Source organism: Psilocybe cubensis, chromosome 9, assembly GCF_017499595.1.
Source record: "Psilocybe cubensis strain MGC-MH-2018 chromosome 9, whole genome shotgun sequence".
Lineage (NCBI taxonomy): Eukaryota > Fungi > Basidiomycota > Agaricomycetes > Agaricales > Agrocybaceae > Psilocybe > Psilocybe cubensis.
The window spans coordinates 543,364-558,866 of NC_063007.1; the positions used below are offsets into that span (position 1 = coordinate 543,364).

General features: G+C 44.3%; 6 protein-coding genes across 6 annotated transcripts; 4 read left to right on the forward strand and 2 right to left on the reverse strand.

Annotated features, from left to right (window-relative positions):
- Positions 1-265: 265 nt before the first annotated feature.
- On the forward strand, positions 266-1,098 carry JR316_0009611 (uncharacterized protein; the record flags this gene model as incomplete). The annotated part of the gene is made up of 2 exons (XM_047895304.1): positions 266-899; positions 953-1,098. The coding sequence occupies 2 exons, from the start codon at positions 266-268 to the stop codon at positions 1,096-1,098; spliced, it is 780 nt and encodes a 259-aa protein (XP_047745023.1).
- Positions 1,099-1,201: 103 nt separating this feature from the next.
- Positions 1,202-2,567, reverse strand: JR316_0009612 (Short-chain dehydrogenase; the record flags this gene model as incomplete). Its single annotated transcript, XM_047895305.1, has 7 exons — positions 1,202-1,563; positions 1,619-1,736; positions 1,796-1,906; positions 1,968-2,067; positions 2,126-2,141; positions 2,191-2,405; positions 2,488-2,567. The coding sequence occupies 7 exons, from the start codon at positions 2,565-2,567 to the stop codon at positions 1,202-1,204; spliced, it is 1,002 nt and encodes a 333-aa protein (XP_047745024.1).
- A 625-nt stretch (positions 2,568-3,192) lies between these two features.
- On the forward strand, positions 3,193-5,077 carry JR316_0009613 (putative lactate 2-monooxygenase PB1A11.03; the record flags this gene model as incomplete). Its single annotated transcript, XM_047895306.1, has 10 exons — positions 3,193-3,283; positions 3,349-3,469; positions 3,736-3,784; positions 3,904-3,993; positions 4,050-4,162; positions 4,219-4,237; positions 4,293-4,439; positions 4,496-4,679; positions 4,733-4,893; positions 4,955-5,077. 10 exons carry the CDS (start codon positions 3,193-3,195, stop codon positions 5,075-5,077), a joined length of 1,098 nt encoding a protein of 365 aa, XP_047745025.1.
- Positions 5,078-9,273: 4,196 nt separating this feature from the next.
- On the reverse strand, positions 9,274-10,956 carry JR316_0009614 (uncharacterized protein; the record flags this gene model as incomplete). Its single annotated transcript, XM_047895307.1, has 6 exons — positions 9,274-9,678; positions 9,736-9,963; positions 10,184-10,259; positions 10,310-10,500; positions 10,567-10,884; positions 10,951-10,956. 6 exons carry the CDS (start codon positions 10,954-10,956, stop codon positions 9,274-9,276), a joined length of 1,224 nt encoding a protein of 407 aa, XP_047745026.1.
- A 260-nt stretch (positions 10,957-11,216) lies between these two features.
- JR316_0009615 (Calcium-dependent protein kinase 4) lies at positions 11,217-12,883 on the forward strand (the record flags this gene model as incomplete). The annotated part of the gene is made up of 8 exons (XM_047895308.1): positions 11,217-11,222; positions 11,270-11,584; positions 11,637-11,827; positions 11,886-11,961; positions 12,016-12,054; positions 12,112-12,162; positions 12,199-12,414; positions 12,479-12,883. The coding sequence occupies 8 exons, from the start codon at positions 11,217-11,219 to the stop codon at positions 12,881-12,883; spliced, it is 1,299 nt and encodes a 432-aa protein (XP_047745027.1).
- A 1,059-nt stretch (positions 12,884-13,942) lies between these two features.
- JR316_0009616 (Short-chain dehydrogenase) lies at positions 13,943-15,288 on the forward strand (the record flags this gene model as incomplete). Its single annotated transcript, XM_047895309.1, has 8 exons — positions 13,943-14,028; positions 14,091-14,323; positions 14,371-14,386; positions 14,436-14,467; positions 14,517-14,541; positions 14,594-14,684; positions 14,736-14,862; positions 14,906-15,288. 8 exons carry the CDS (start codon positions 13,943-13,945, stop codon positions 15,286-15,288), a joined length of 993 nt encoding a protein of 330 aa, XP_047745028.1.
- Positions 15,289-15,503: the final 215 nt, after the last annotated feature.

Consider the following 15,503-nt stretch of genomic DNA (forward strand, 5'->3'; position numbering starts at 1 on the left):
ATGAGTACGTGGGTCCTGGGCGCAAGCAACGGGGGAAATGAGGACGAGAAGGAGGACGGGAAAGGGATCAGAAACAGTTCGGCATGAATCGGAGCTTGAATCAACGATCCAAATATGGTCCACGGCCCGTACTTGACAGCGTTGATTGCCGGTTTACTGATCATAGGATTCAGCGGCTGTATTATTGCACATCGTCTCACAACGTCGGTCGCTTCCTCGACTAGCTATCCCTTCAGATTATTGGGATAAGCTCTTTAGTCACAAGATGCCCCCAGCTTTTCTTGCAGTGGCTTCGCAACCGTCCTCTCAGCTATCCCTCAATGAATTTCACGACTGGTATGAGGAAGAACATATACCCCTACGTCTTAATCGGCTTCCATCGTTTCTGTCGGGCGCGCGGTATTATGCAGCGGATCACGACGTCAGCCCTCCAGCAGATGAAACCCGACCTGGATGGTTAGCAATGTATGAGATCGACGACACCCAGACTTTCTCTGACGAAAGCTATACGAACTTAAGGCTCCAGAGAAGTGAAAGAGAGAAGGGAGTCATGAACCGATTGTCTGTTCTGACAAGGAAGACAGGTGAATTGCTTGGCGTATGGGGAGAGGATGAAGGCACACAAGGAATCCAGACAACCGGGTTGAAAGTTGGGAAACCTTCGGAGTGGATCATCACACATGGCATAAGCGCTACTGTGAGCGGGGATGAAGGTGTCATAGATCTGGATGACAAACTGAAGAAATGGGCGGTAATTGTGACGCAAATACTGAAGGAAGACAGCAACGGGTGGATACGAACAAGGTTGGTAAAGGTACTTGAAAAGGGCGTCACAAAAATGGGCATCAACGCGGAGCTGGAAAAGGAGGAAGAGAGCATTAATTATTTTGCCGTTCATGGTACGCTATTGCGTAGAATGGAACTCATTGCGATTTCGCTGATATTTGGACAGAATTCCTTGATCAAGGCGCAGCTATGAGTGAGGCGACAAAGGCTGTTATTAGGCGGACCTGCAACCAGCACCTAGAATTGGCAGACTGGAGAATTTGGAAGCTGCTTCGGGCGTATCCTTGTATTGCACAACACAACTTACACTGACCTACGAGTTAGGAAGGCCACAACCTGGATGGATTGAATACATTCAGACGGAGTCAAAATGACAAACATGATGGTCTAGGGAGTACAATTTTACTCTCCAACTTTAGGGATGTTCACGCAAATACTTCTCCGTTGTCTCCCATAAATCATCCTGTACTTGAGTACTCATAGTTGCGGGCGCGGGGCTAATGATTCGACCAACAGGATAAAGATAGGCACCCTTGTACTTGTCCGCGCATTGTCGCACAATCGGTGAAGCGGCAGCAAGAGCAGAGTTGTATGCACCTTCCTCTGGGCCTTTGAAGAAGATCGAGGCGATGAAGTTTGTTAGCCGTGGATAGTTGAAGTGGGTATGGAACGTCGTGTTGACTGTCCCAGGGTGAATCGACATGCAGATGATGCTTGTCGAGGATAGCTTGCGTTGAAGAGCATTAGAAAAGGTGACCATAGCGAGTTTGGAGACGACTGTTTCGAAGATAGAGATGTTAGTGAGCATGACTTAGTAAAAGTCTGAACTCACTGTATCGAGACATCCAGGGTACCATGTCGTTGGCGTAGGTCTCCTTGAATGGCTCGATGGTGCTAAAATCAACAAAGGGTTTCGATCCCAATCCTCGTCGATGTATTTCTGATGAAACCTGGGGGATTAGCGTCAGATTATGACTATATTATTGTCTCTTTTAAGACAATAATTGACATTAACGATTCTAACATCAGAGTTAGTTTCCTCGGACGTCTTGATAAGCAGAGGAAGGAGTGATTTTGTAAATTGGAATGTTCCAAAATGACTAAATAATTTGGTCAACTTCTGTTCATATCAAGACAAGAAGGATCAAAATTTCACTTGGTCATCGACATTTCTGTTATACCTGGAAATGCCCCAAGACGTCAGCCACATCTAGCTTCCGTATGAAACTACGGATAATCGACAAACCATTAGCAGCTGTTTTATCGGTAGTGTCGTATGTACTGCAGTGCTCGTGAGTGCAGGTTCATAATTAGGCACAGAAGGCGGCTTTCTGCATACCATCCAGCATTATTGACTGGTAAAACAATGAACTCGGAAACATGTTTTGGTTTGAATGCACGAACCAAGAATATCGAGACGATTCTCTAGTTTGAGAAAATTTTCTGCAGCTTGTCTAGCAGAAGCCGGTGTGCCAATATCGCATTGAAGGGCTATGACCTGACCAGCCGCTATACCCTCATCAGTCAGCTTCTGTACCGCCTCGATTCCCTTCTCCTCTGATCGTGAACCCAGGTACACCTTTGCACCTTTTACCGCCAGGTGTTTGACTGTAGCACAACTGTAGCATATCCAATATTTGTGCTACGCGAGACGATGAGATTCTACCCTGAAGAAACACCACACCAGCTTGGTTTGCTTACTTGGCGCCTGTAATGAGAGCGACCTTCCCAGAAAGGTCATTCAGGTCGGTCTTGGGGTCAAATTTCTTGGAGAACAGCATGTTCTTCTGTATCTGGGGATATGGTTGAGTGAAGTTCCTAGTAATAAAGTTGGAGGTTTGGTGACTGAAGTGAACGACGAACCGAAGTAAGCCTTTGAACGTCGGTCCTTTGTGAGGTGGGCCACGCTTAGCGTAAAAATAGACCCTCAAACCCCAGTTCGTAAACGAAATATAGGACGAGCGGGTTTGATCGGAGTACAAATAGGTCCTCAACACGAAACTGATGATGTATTGCCAGTACTAGAAAAGAGTTTCCAGCTTACTGTTATTGCATCGGTAATCCTCTATTTACCCAGGCAGTCGTATATTTTTAGGATCATTATATTTAATCGTTCCGACAATGACGAGAAGACTGTTGAAATATCTCAGTTAAAAGGTCCCAACGGTTGCTTTCTAACTCAACTGTACTGGCAAGTCGGCCATTGAATATCCATTTCTGATACTGCTAAATAGCCAATATATCTGTGTTCAAATACATAACATATCGTTAAATATAGAAACAAGCTCATGATCGGCACATGGGGGATTTCTATGATGTCACGAATGAATCTGGAGCACCTCCGCCCAAGGGCCAAAACATATCAACGTTGCTCATTTCCCACTCAATAAACTCTCCCTACCTACCATGGATCCTACGAACAAGCCAAAAGGACCATCTCCCCACTATTCCCTATACCAACGGGAAGTTTTCAAAAATGGCGGTGAAAAAGGCGTCCGTTAGTGCTCGCCTTTGATGGCTCAAAAAATCATCGCTGAGAGTTGTTTCTCTATATGTTACTAGTTCCTAGTTTCTCGGTACACGCAGAAGAGCTTTCGAACTCTGTGAAAACCAAACTGAACGACCGTGGATACTTCTATGTCAATTCCAATGCAGGACTTGGCTGGACTGATAGAGCGAATAGGTGAGTGACGTTCACTTTCAAATTCACGTTATCACAATGTAGCTCAAATACATGATGCCTTCTCTTGAACTAGAGAGGCCTTTTACAAGTGGAGGATCATCCCTAGAATGCTAGTCGATACAAACACTCGAAACCTTACCAGTGCGCATCGGAGATATTTTCCTTCAGACGTTGATCTGACGCATCTCTTAAGCGGAACTATTTGGCCACCACCTACCTGCTCCGATTCTATTTGCACCTATTGGAATTAATAAGCTTTATCATAGTCAAGGAGAGTTGGTTCCAGCAAAGATTGCGGGAGAGCTTGGTCTTCCCGTATGTAACAAATTTTCGAGATTCCAAAATCGTTCTCATACAGCAATCCTACATTTAGTACTGCCTGTCCACGGCGGGATCGCAATCCATTGAAGACGTAGCCAGGGCTAATGACGCAGGTGCCATATGATGATACGGGTATTCATGGCGAAGGAGCTTCGAAAGCACCGAGGTTCTTTCAGCTTTACATGGGCCATGACGACGAAGTGGTGGGTATAATTTGACATTCTTTACGACACATTAATGAATCATTTCACCTTTGAAGACGATCAGTCTCCTAGAACGTGCTTGGAAGAGTGGATTTGACGTCTGTATGTTAACGTTGGACACCTGGCAGCTTGGATGGCGGCCTACTGATATTAACATTGCCAACTATACGTCAGTTTCTTTTCGCCTTTGACGAAATAATGTCCTTCATACTGATTGCCTTGCAGCTTCTACTATCCTGGAAGTGTAGGTGTTTATTTATTGCTCAAGTTTCAAGCTCTGACTGCTCCTATATCATAAGGTTGGAAATGAGATCGGAGAGTCTGATCCAGTCTTTATGAGGAAATATGGGGACGAGCTGAAGAAAGACAGCGGAAAATGGATCGATTCATCGGTGTGGCACGGTAAAGCGCACACCTGGGAAAAAATACCATGGGTAATCAAAGAGGTGCGAATATACCTCATGAAAACAAAAACAAACTTGATGAACTGTTTTATACTTAGTGGAAGCGTATATCAAACGGTCGCCCATTCCTTTTGAAAGGCATACAGAGTGTGGATGATGCGCGCAAGGCTTTGGAGCTGGGCTGTGAAGGAATTGTGGTGTCCAATCATGCTGGACGTCAGGTGGATGGCGCAGTTGGAAGCTTGGAAGTTCTTCCAGACATAGTCGATGCTGTTGGAGATAGTATGTTGAGAATTCATCAACTATATTTTGTCAGACGTTGACTTTAATGACAGAAATGAAGATCATCTTCGATTCAGGAATAAGGACCGGAGCGGATATTTTCAAAGCCATTGCATTAGGCGCGCACGCTGTTCAGGTGGGACGCCTTTATGTCTGGGGAATGTCACATGAAGGAGAAAGTGGATGCCGCCATGTTATGAAGAGTCTCCTTGCTGTGAGTTCTATCTATTCTTTAATATGTATTGGACATTCACTTAATTCCTGTAATTTCGAAGGATCTGGATATTTTAATGACGGTTGCAGGTTATCAATCAATTACCAGTGATGTTACAAGAAAAGCATTGCGGTACAATCCTCACGGAACATTCCCTGCACCTCAAGAACATGCAAAGTTATGAGACAGCTTATTATCCAGTCCACAATCTCTCAATTAGATCCTGTGGCTATTAAGTATTTGCAGCAGCAATATAAATCCTAACCCAGTTGAGTTACATGCACGAAACTTTGATGGCATTGTTGACATTGCAAAACAATCAATTTTTAACACTCATTTGTTTTGCTCATTTCTACATCCGGTTTCTGGTCAAAAAAAAGTAGGATCATATATAACTTATACACTAAAGCTTTTATTTCAATTTTCAGAAGAAATGGAGCACGGGAAGGTGGGTAAAGCGAATCAGTGGTAAAACCGAACGTCTGCTCAATAATAATATTGCCGTTAGATCTTCGATCCTGGATTTGTTGGATTTAAGACGGCACGTTAAAATCGACCGATTAACCAGACTTGCCCATTGCGCTGACTTTCAAGTTCCACGGCGGACACTTAAATTTAAGGTAACCCCAACTATTCCTCAGGGAATGATACAGAGTCTGTCCTGTAAGGTCTAAGATGTACATCATCAATTCGACAAAAATATTAGAATGGGCTGGAAGAAATGCAATCACCGGTGGAACTGTGTGTATTCCGTAAGGTGATGAAGTCTCTGACACTCTCGCACTTGCCGCACGCTTGCCGTCTGTTACAGCGTAACAGCACGCAATTGTGACCGTTCCGGCGTCAATTCAATGTTGATCAATTTGGAACATTGGCAACTTGTAACCCTGTGTTGTGATGACGGTAAGACCGGGCACCAGGAAAAGAGCGTGGCTAGCCTGCGTGCGACCTATTTTTGCGTGCTGCGCATAAATGCTATTCGGTGAATTTGCGTGCAAATTGACAGATCTTGCGTGTACATGTCATTGAAATGCGTGCAGCGTCATTGAGGTAGCGTGATATATGCGTGCATATCTCAACACAAATCTGACATTTAGCAAGTTGTACTAAGTACTAGATATACTATTGTAAGCACTGGATTGTTATACACCTTTCTTTTCATTTAAATAGACTCTGACTCCAGAACAAGTGGTGTATAGCCTAATAAGGTACTATTCCCCCACATAATTTTCGTCTTTCACTCGCTACTGAGTTGTCAACAGAAGACTTCTGAATTCTTTTGGAGTTAGTGGACCTTCCTCCTTACGAGCTTTATGCAAATTAATAAGGACATGATGAAACGAGATCATAAGCAGCCAGAAGTCACCACTACAGACTCAGGATACATGAGTACTATACTTTCTTCATCTTCATTTATTCATGGAATAGATGCCATCCCTTAGATATCCATACCGCACTTGGATTCAAATAGCATCAAGGCAGTTGAAGAAGACAACACTACCAGTCCATCTAAGGATGCACCTACGGCACAAGGTGTGAATATAAAAGTATTTTCAAGCCGTACTACACCGTTGATACACAATACAAATGACAATATCTCTATAATTATCCCTCCACAAGCGGCTGGGATGTACAGTGAACTTTTCATTGAATACATTTTTTCAGTAGGATACTTCGAGCCAGAAACGCATAAGTTCGTACTGGCGTGCAAGATGAATCTGTGTGCGGGGTCATCGCGTGCGAACCACAGGTGTTAGCGTGTCAATTACACGCAATAATCGGGTCGCGTATCATCGCGTGTCCTCGCGTGCACGTGGGAAAGTAGGTCGCGTGCTGCTTGCGTGTCAGATGCGTGAGTTTGAGTGCGATTAGCGTGCTGTGATGTCACGCTCATCGTCGTTCGACGACACCAAATACTTGTCCAAAGGACAAAAAAAAAGATTTTATTCAAGTTCGCGGGACTGGTAATGTGGTCGGACATCATTGAATAAAAGGTGTTGCCGGATGCAATGCGGCTGGTCGCGTAGTCGGCCGGAGATGGTGTCGAGGAACACGCCCAGGTACACCAAATCATCCAAGCAAGCTAACTGTGCTCATAAGTAGGACGTGATAGCAATGCTGAAGTCACAAGAAAACAGGATTTACCTCTGTATAGTAGAATTTTGAGTAGATGTCTATTAATTAAGCCAAATGCTATAAATGGCAAGAATCATGCAAGTGTGCTGGCAAGGCATTGAATAATTATCATTTATTATTGAACTAATCCAGTAGAAGAGAATCCTTGTTTCCTTACGCACGAGATAAACGAGTACTGGCGGGAAATAATCCAACACTATATGTGACATTGCGTGCAGAACACATCCATGTGCGTGCAGAACACAGTTGTTGCGCAAAAATGCGTGTCACGCAGGCACACGCAAAAACGCACGCACGCGAGCAGCCACGCTGATTTCTGTATGCCCCGGTAAGACCCAATCAATTCTTATAAAATGGGTTTAATTCAACCTTCAGTAGGCTTTTGGGCTAAGAGTTACCTTCCCTTACGAATCGGGCACCGATTATGACTTCGACAAGCGGATTGCATTTTGGGATTCTCCCGACACGATTAAATGGTTCAAGAACCATGGATATGCATTGTATCGACGGAGTGGATATGCTGGAGAAGAAACAATAACATTCCCTGTGTTTCCTTCGGACGCCACGAATGATTTTGTTGAAGCCAATTACCCATATGCCCACCATGATTTGAGGACAGCGGACCCTGATGAAGGGTACGAGCGAGATCCTCCTTTGTTGGCCCAAGAATCGACTGTAAGTAAACGTATCATTCTACCCAATGGATATCGTACTAGTATAACGCTTTCCGCAGGGAAAAATCGCATTCGCTCAGGATTCTCTCAAACGACATGTTGCAATCAAACTTGTCCGAGATGACACTGAGGAATATCGAGTGCTACGGTTTCTGAGTCAGCAAAGTATGGATGTGCTGAAGGCAAACTGTATTATTCCGGTACTCGATCTTTTACCGATTGAAGGATTCTGGTTTGCAGTGATGCCTAGGTAAGATCAACCTATAATATCGACCTTGCTGCTCTCATTTAGACTTGTAGATGGGGAACTGCCATCTACCGGCCTGCTCCGAAAAATCTTTTTGAAACCATTGATATCATTCATGCATGGTTAAAGGTATAGTGACTCCTACCCTAGCGACAACCTTTTTTGATTTGCATCACAGGGCCTGAACTATCTGCATGAACATAATATCTCCCATGGTGTTGGTGTCACTTTTCTGATTCTATTTTGCCCCTTCGATGAAGGCCTAATTATTAACAATAGGACGTTAAAGAGGACAATATTTTGGTGAACCATTTTGGAGATATTCAGTTTATGTCCCGCTCTGGGGGGCGAGCTGAGCTATGCAGTAAAAAGTCTCTTTCGTACGCGCTCTTTGACTTTGACTTTGCTGTGATGCTTGCACCAGATGAGGATAGGACAAAATTTCGTTTGCCATACCAGCGCTCTTGGGGTTCGTTCAACGCAAGCCATGACACGGCGGCTGGGGAGTATGACTATAGCCCCTTCATTCTTGATGTGGGAACCTGCGGCGTCGAATTGTGTGCAAGACATCAAGTACATTTCTTTCTTATTTTGTCTTGAAAGGAGAAAGAGCTAAATATTTTACTTAGCACATAACTCCGTATCTTCCTCTCTTAGCACCCCTTCTGGATAGGATGACAACTTGGGATCTTCGTCGTCGGTTCACCGCCTTAGAAGCCCTACAATTCTTCGAGCAAAGTCTTTCCGAGATGTCGCAAAAGGAATTGGAAACTCCACACCCCACAATGTCACGTCCAAGGGTCACGTACTTGAATTGTGACAGATGGGCGAGTTTGCCTCTGGACTTGAAAGAAAAGTGGAAGATGCATAAGACGCCGCCTATTCCGTGGCACCTGAAGTTCCTTCGTGTCGTGAACTGCCGCCTGCACCGATTTCCCCATTTCATTCCGCAGACACGACGGTTTTTTGCAGGCCTTACGTCCCTAGTACATAGACTTTATAAGGTTGTGTTTCGGGCAGTTATCCATGTGTAATAGAGAGTACGATAAGGTGGTCTTGAAGGTGACAGAGGATGATTGAATGTAGATCATGCTGGCATTAATGTGCATTTCCATCTTGAGATTTGCCAATGAAAGCGATGTAGGTGATCAAGCAAAGAAACATTCGTCTACAGAAGTATTTTGTAAATACACGGGTAGGGTGTTAGGTATAATATGGCAGAAGAAAGGCTGATATATAGCCGCACAGAGGCGGACACATGCTTTTTTTGGGTTGTATCAATGATCATCATAAGCAAAAAAAAATATAACACAAAATCGGAGGTCAGGTTGCAATCTTGGAAGGGAATATTGACCGGTAAGCATGGGCGATCAACGATTTGGTACGGATAAAGAACAAGCATGTTTTGGGCATGAGGTGGGGACACCTAGTAGCTGTGAGACGGTATAAAGCACGGAGTATCCTTAGCCTCCAGGAAACAGGCGGAGTCTTGTAACATTTCCATTTTTCCACCACATTGCAGGGAATGTTCTCCCATCTATTGCATGTCGTATATTTTCCAGTAATCATTTCTTCGGGTATGCCGACTTCAAGAAGTTGTTCTGGGAACTCTGCCAGTCTCTCTTCAAAAAATTGCAGGGCTTCGGATGCTGTGAAACGATTGATGATGTCCCAAGTTGTCATTTTATCAAGTAACGGGGCCAAAAGCGGAAGTACAGGTGCCAGATGCTGGGAAAATGTTATTCAAGATCGCAAGATGAAAACCAATAATGACTCATTAAATACCTGATGATATTTGCAAAGGGTTGCGCCTAGGATCCCAACATCAAACGCGAATGGGTCATAATCACATTCTCCCCCGGCGGTGTCGTAGACAATATTGAACGTTCCCCAAGATCTATCATAGGGAAGTCGGAAATCCCGTCGGTCGACTCCAGCTGGTAGCATAACGGAGAAGTCGTAGTCATAGAGGCCGTACAGAATTTTTCCGCCGTGGCGAAGACCTTCACGCCGCTTGCATGAAAGGTAGGCGTCCGAAAAATGATTTAATAGAATATTACTCCTATTAATGTCCTGCCAGGATGAAGATAGAGACGTAAGCACGCGATTAATCGAGTCATGTAGCAGGAAGTGCTGACTCCATGTGCAATATTATTTTCATGAAGGTACTTCAATCCCTATAATAAATGTGTTCATTGATTTCACAAGGCCCTGTAGTTTCCAAATAACGAACCTTTAACCATGAATGCATGATATCAACAACCTCTTTTAAAATTCCGGGCGCAGGTTCGTAGATATCTGTTCCCCATCTTTGACAATAAAAATGTGGTTAGAAAACTGAGTTTTTTTAGGAAAGTACCTCGGCATGATTGCAAACCAAAATCCTTCGATAGGTAGAAGGTCCAAAACAGGCAGGATGCAGTTGTCCCTCAGTGCTTTCTGGTCTTGCTGACTCAAAAACCGTAGAATACGGTATTCGTCCGTGTCGTCGCGTACAAGTTTGATTGCAACGTGTCTTTTACAGGAATCCTGAGCGAACACGACTTTACCCTGTGTGACCGTAAAGCAAAAGTGAGAAATTTGACTCGTCAAGGCAAAGAAAGCGGGCCAACTAACAGTTGATTCTATCACACGCAAGGGAACGTTGTAATTTTCATCTGGAGCATCTGTAGTAGTCATATCGTGGTATGCATAGGGATACTCAGCCTCTATAAATTCTTCATTTGAGTCGGGAGGTAAGGTGGGCCCCATGGTTTCGGTTGGTTCTAGTTCCAATCCTTCCGGATCCCAACCAAGGTATATCCGTCGATATAGATGGTATCCTTTAAGCTTGAACCACTGGATGGTATCGGGGGAGTCCCAGAAGGTGAATCTCTCCTCATTGTCGTACGGCTCACCAGGTTCAAATGGGAATGTGATTTTGAGGGTAGGGAGCTACAAGGGCAATGGTGTCATGGTTTTTTATACGCTACCGGTGACTGCAAAATCAAGAAAGCATACCTCCATGCCAACAACAACCTGCAGCCAATCTTGTTAATTTTACTCTTCGTTGTTCGATGGGTAGGCGCAAGGCCACGATTGGCTCATGCTGTCTGACTTTTAATCAGGCAAGGTTCGGCAAACTTCGCCAATGCCTCCGCATCAACTCACGCATCAACATCAACAATTTCACAAATACGAAGTCCAACCAAAGTTCAACGCAAGCTCAACTCCTAGCAGACTTCTTGTAGTTATAAGACATTACCTTGAAAAAGCCCGATTTTAATATGGAGGTGAGCCCTGCTTCCTGTATGATATTGAAGCTGCTAAATTATGGTAGTCACCTCCCCTCAAAGTCACATTTTCGTTTGAGGCAGGACAACGTGATTTTGACGAGTCAGAGCGTCAGGAGTTTTGGGACTCCCCTGACACCATCGAATGGTTTAAGCTCCGTGGATACACTCTGTACCAGCGTGGATACGCTACCTATTCGACGGGGGAAACATGGCCAACGGACTCGTCGTATCCTGTCTTCCCCCCGGAGTCCGACGGCGAATTTATTGATGTCGAGTATCCATATTCATCGTACGACATTACTTTCAATGTCAGGAAGGGTTGCCCACCTCAACCTCTCCTTGGCGCCTGTGAGATGAGTGTGAGTACAACTAGCGTTGCTGCCTTTCAATTAACGAAAACCAAACAAATAGGGAAAAGTTGTGTTTGCACAAGACACGCATAAGCGACATGTTGCGATTAAAATTGTGCATGCTGACACGGACGAGTATCGTGTGCTACGATTTTTGAGCCAACAGAACCTTGAGGTGTTGAAGGAGAACTGTATCCTTCCTGTCCTGGATTTGTTACCCAATGATGGATTCTGGTTTGCTGTTATGCCGAGGTAGGCCGTTCCTTGACCTATACCCCAGTCCCGCCTGATGAATTGTTTTGACTTTGAGATGGGGGTCGAATCTTTTTCGTCCTTTCTTTACCTATACGTTCGAAATCATTGATATCATGCATTCATGCTTGAAGGTGCGTTAAAGCCCAGCCACCTCATTTCATTCAATTTTCTGACATAAAACATAGGGATTAAGCTATCTTCACGAACACAATATCGTTCATGGGGTACGTCTTGTTCAATTCTGATAATCCGGATGAACTGTGTACTAACACCAACACCAGGACATCAAGTTTGAGAACATGTTGTTAAGCCATTTTTCCAACATGTCAAATGTAAGCTTCAATCATATAAATGTATGGTGTAAAGAGCGTCGAGAAAATAGGGTAATCCGATACGCCCTTTGCGACTACGATTGCTCGATTATGTTTCCGCCCACAGCGAATAAAACGGACTGTCGACTCCCCCATTACGAGTCCTGGGGCACGTTCAATCTAAGCTACGATACAGCAGGTGGAGAGTACGACTATGATCCGTTTGCCTTGGATGTGGGCGGGCTTGGTGTACAATTTTCTCAGAATTTCGGCGTAGGTTTCGTTTCATTTCGCGTACTATGAAATGAGATTGTTGAACCAATAAATTGATCTCTAGGTTGTAGCAGCCAAGATTCACTTTCTGGCACCATTGATCGATAAGATGACAACTTGGGATATCAGTCAACGATTCACGGCATCGGAGGCTCTCATATTTTTTGAAGAACGTCTAGCGGAAGTTCCAGAAGAGGCACTCCGTGATCACATCAGAGGCGCTCACCCCGATAAGGCCTATTTAGAATGGGACATATGGGAAGATGTTCCTGCTGAATTTGCAGAGGAATGGAAAATATACAGGACCCCACCCATCCCTTGGCATCTACAAACACTCCGCTTCTTGGACCGACACTTGTCAAGATTGAATCCGTATATCCTCCCCAAGACCCGGTTCTACCTGTCGTGTCTGGCGTCTGTGTTTAAAACAGTTTACAGTTTTGTTTTCTCCTCGAAAATTGCCATTTAATCCAGATCATCATCACCTAATGTTTTAAAAACCTCGTTCAATTTCTTCATGTCCATATTATGGTCATAATTTGCCACGTTCGGTTTCCTCTGGCATCTCTAGATTTACCTGGATAATTATTTCAAACATTCATTCTGTCGATATCTCAGCACATGGAAAAATTTGTTCAGAAATCACTGGCTGTTCTGGTGGTATAGTTCATGTTACTTGTGCTTTGTTTTTTTTAGGTAAATCTTTTCTCCAATTGATGGTTTCAACCCTTTCAACAACAGGTATTCATGGCTAAGGAGTTTGAAAAACACCGAGCTTGTTCTTTCAGCTTTACATGGGCCATGACGACAAAGTGGTGGGTGTGATTTGAAATCCTTTACTAAGCATTTTTTAATTGCTTCACCTTTGAAGACGATCAGCCTTCTAGAACGTGCATGGAAAAGTGGTTTCGATGTCTGTATATTAACGTTGGACAGGCTCACGGAACGTTCCCTGCACCTAAAGAACCTGCAAACTTATTAGACAGCTCATTATCCAGTCCATAATCTCTCAATTAGATCCTGTGGCTATTAAATATTTGCAACAGCAATATAAATCCTAACCCAGTTGAGTTACATGCACGAAACTGTAAGGCGCGCCAACCCCTAGGAGTCACGTCGATTCCAAGGTGACGGCATTGCAATTGGTCATCGTGAGAAAACGCCTACTTGGACATTCGTTAGCCGACATAACCGCCACATCTCTCCTCTGCTAACGCCGTGCTTTGGCCTTCCTAACGATTCTTCCCAGCCTCTAGAACTTGCTCTCCGTTCAAATACCAAGTCCGAGTTTGTCATAACAATAGAATGTTTACGACACGGAAATAGGCAGCCAAATTTACCCCCCCACTCTCTTCATGTGATTTTTAAGACGCGCTGTGGAAACGATGCAGGAAACTATTTCTCATGTCAGAGGATGTAAATCCCACCTCCGCGCGGCAGTGATTATCGTCAGGAGAGTGGTTTTTACTACTTGCATTTACCCACTTCCTATACTGTTCCAATCCCGCAGAGGCAAGGCTCGCTAAACATGGGCAACATTGGTTCGCAAAGTTTCTCTCCTTCAACGGATCTGGTGGATCTGAAAGGAAAAGTGATCATTGTTACTGGAGGAAAGTGCGTCCTATTATTTGATTCTCTACCTGGATGTGGGATGAACCTATGGTTTGTCGATACAGTCGTGGAATAGGATTGGCTACCGTCAGACATCTTGCGAGAGCGGGTGCCAAGGTATACCTTGCTGCAAGAGATGAGTCCAAAGCTACTGGCGCGATAGCTCAGCTGGAACACGAAGGATTGGGTCCGGGGAATGGTGAGGTGATATGGTTGAAGTTGGACCTTTCGGACCCGAGGGACGCAAAGAAAGGTGCAGAGGAATTCCTGAAGCGTGAATCTAGGTTGGATATTTTAGGTCAGTTTATTGATTAAAACGTGGACTATAGTCTAATACTATTTCAGTGAATAATGCGGCACTGTACGTCTCGTGCAACTAACAGTATGTGTTATTGATTAATCAACCGTAGGATGCAAGGTGATTTTACCATTGGACCAGATGGTAAGACCACATTCGGAGAATAATAAAACCACGCGCTAATTCTCTGTAGGAGTGGCCACCATGGTTGTGATAAAGTGCGCTCGATTTTTCACGCATGACTCCATTCTTTACTGAGGAACGAAACAGCTACATTAGTCCGTTCGTTTTCACACAGACTCTTATCCCACTTCTACAACAAACTGCAAAGGAGAATAATTCTGATGTTCGAATTGTCAATGTATGTCTATTAAGTCTCGAAACTCTTCCACAAGTTGACATTCCCTGATAGGTCACATCGATTATGCACAAAATGGTTTCGGTCCCCAATTTAAAATTCGATGAACCTGCAGACTTCAATCTTGATTTCCGGGGGAAGTATTTTGCAGGTCTCCAACGCTATGGCAAGTCAATACACAGTATTTTGGTGAAACTTCCAACCGTTTACCTTGATTATCATAGGCTACTCAAAGCTGATAATGTCTTTATGGACCAAGTCCCTTCATCGACGATTGAATGCAGACAAGACGGCACCTATTACTGTGATTGCAGTACATCCTGGAGGAGTCGACACCTTCTCCCATAATTGGCCCCTTCCCAAAATTACGGGATTTCTAGCCCGTTTGGCTATCTCGACCACAGATGTAGGAGCGTACACATCAGTATTTGCTGCAGCTGGGAAGAAAGTGGCGGATAACAAGCAGGTGTATCAAGGAGCCTATTTAGAGAACAAACCAACTGGCAAAATCGCGGAGCCGTACAAGGCAGTTTTGGACGAGGCTCTTGGAGATCAACTGTGGGAGACTACCGTGAAGTTTTTAGGAAATATCGGTGTTGTAGTTTGATTCACATCTCCCATTTATGTACCCTCCCAAGTCCTCCACGTCGGAAAGTCCTAACTGCAAGAAAGCTTCCCATCTACAGACCATCCCGACATCCAGGCAGGATCAGCGGTATCAACTGTTACCCGCTATTCAGCTCTTGTTTTCTCGCCATCCCTCGCCAATGCACTTCCATTTTTTCATTCAGGATTATCATTTTATGCATCTATCATCGTACA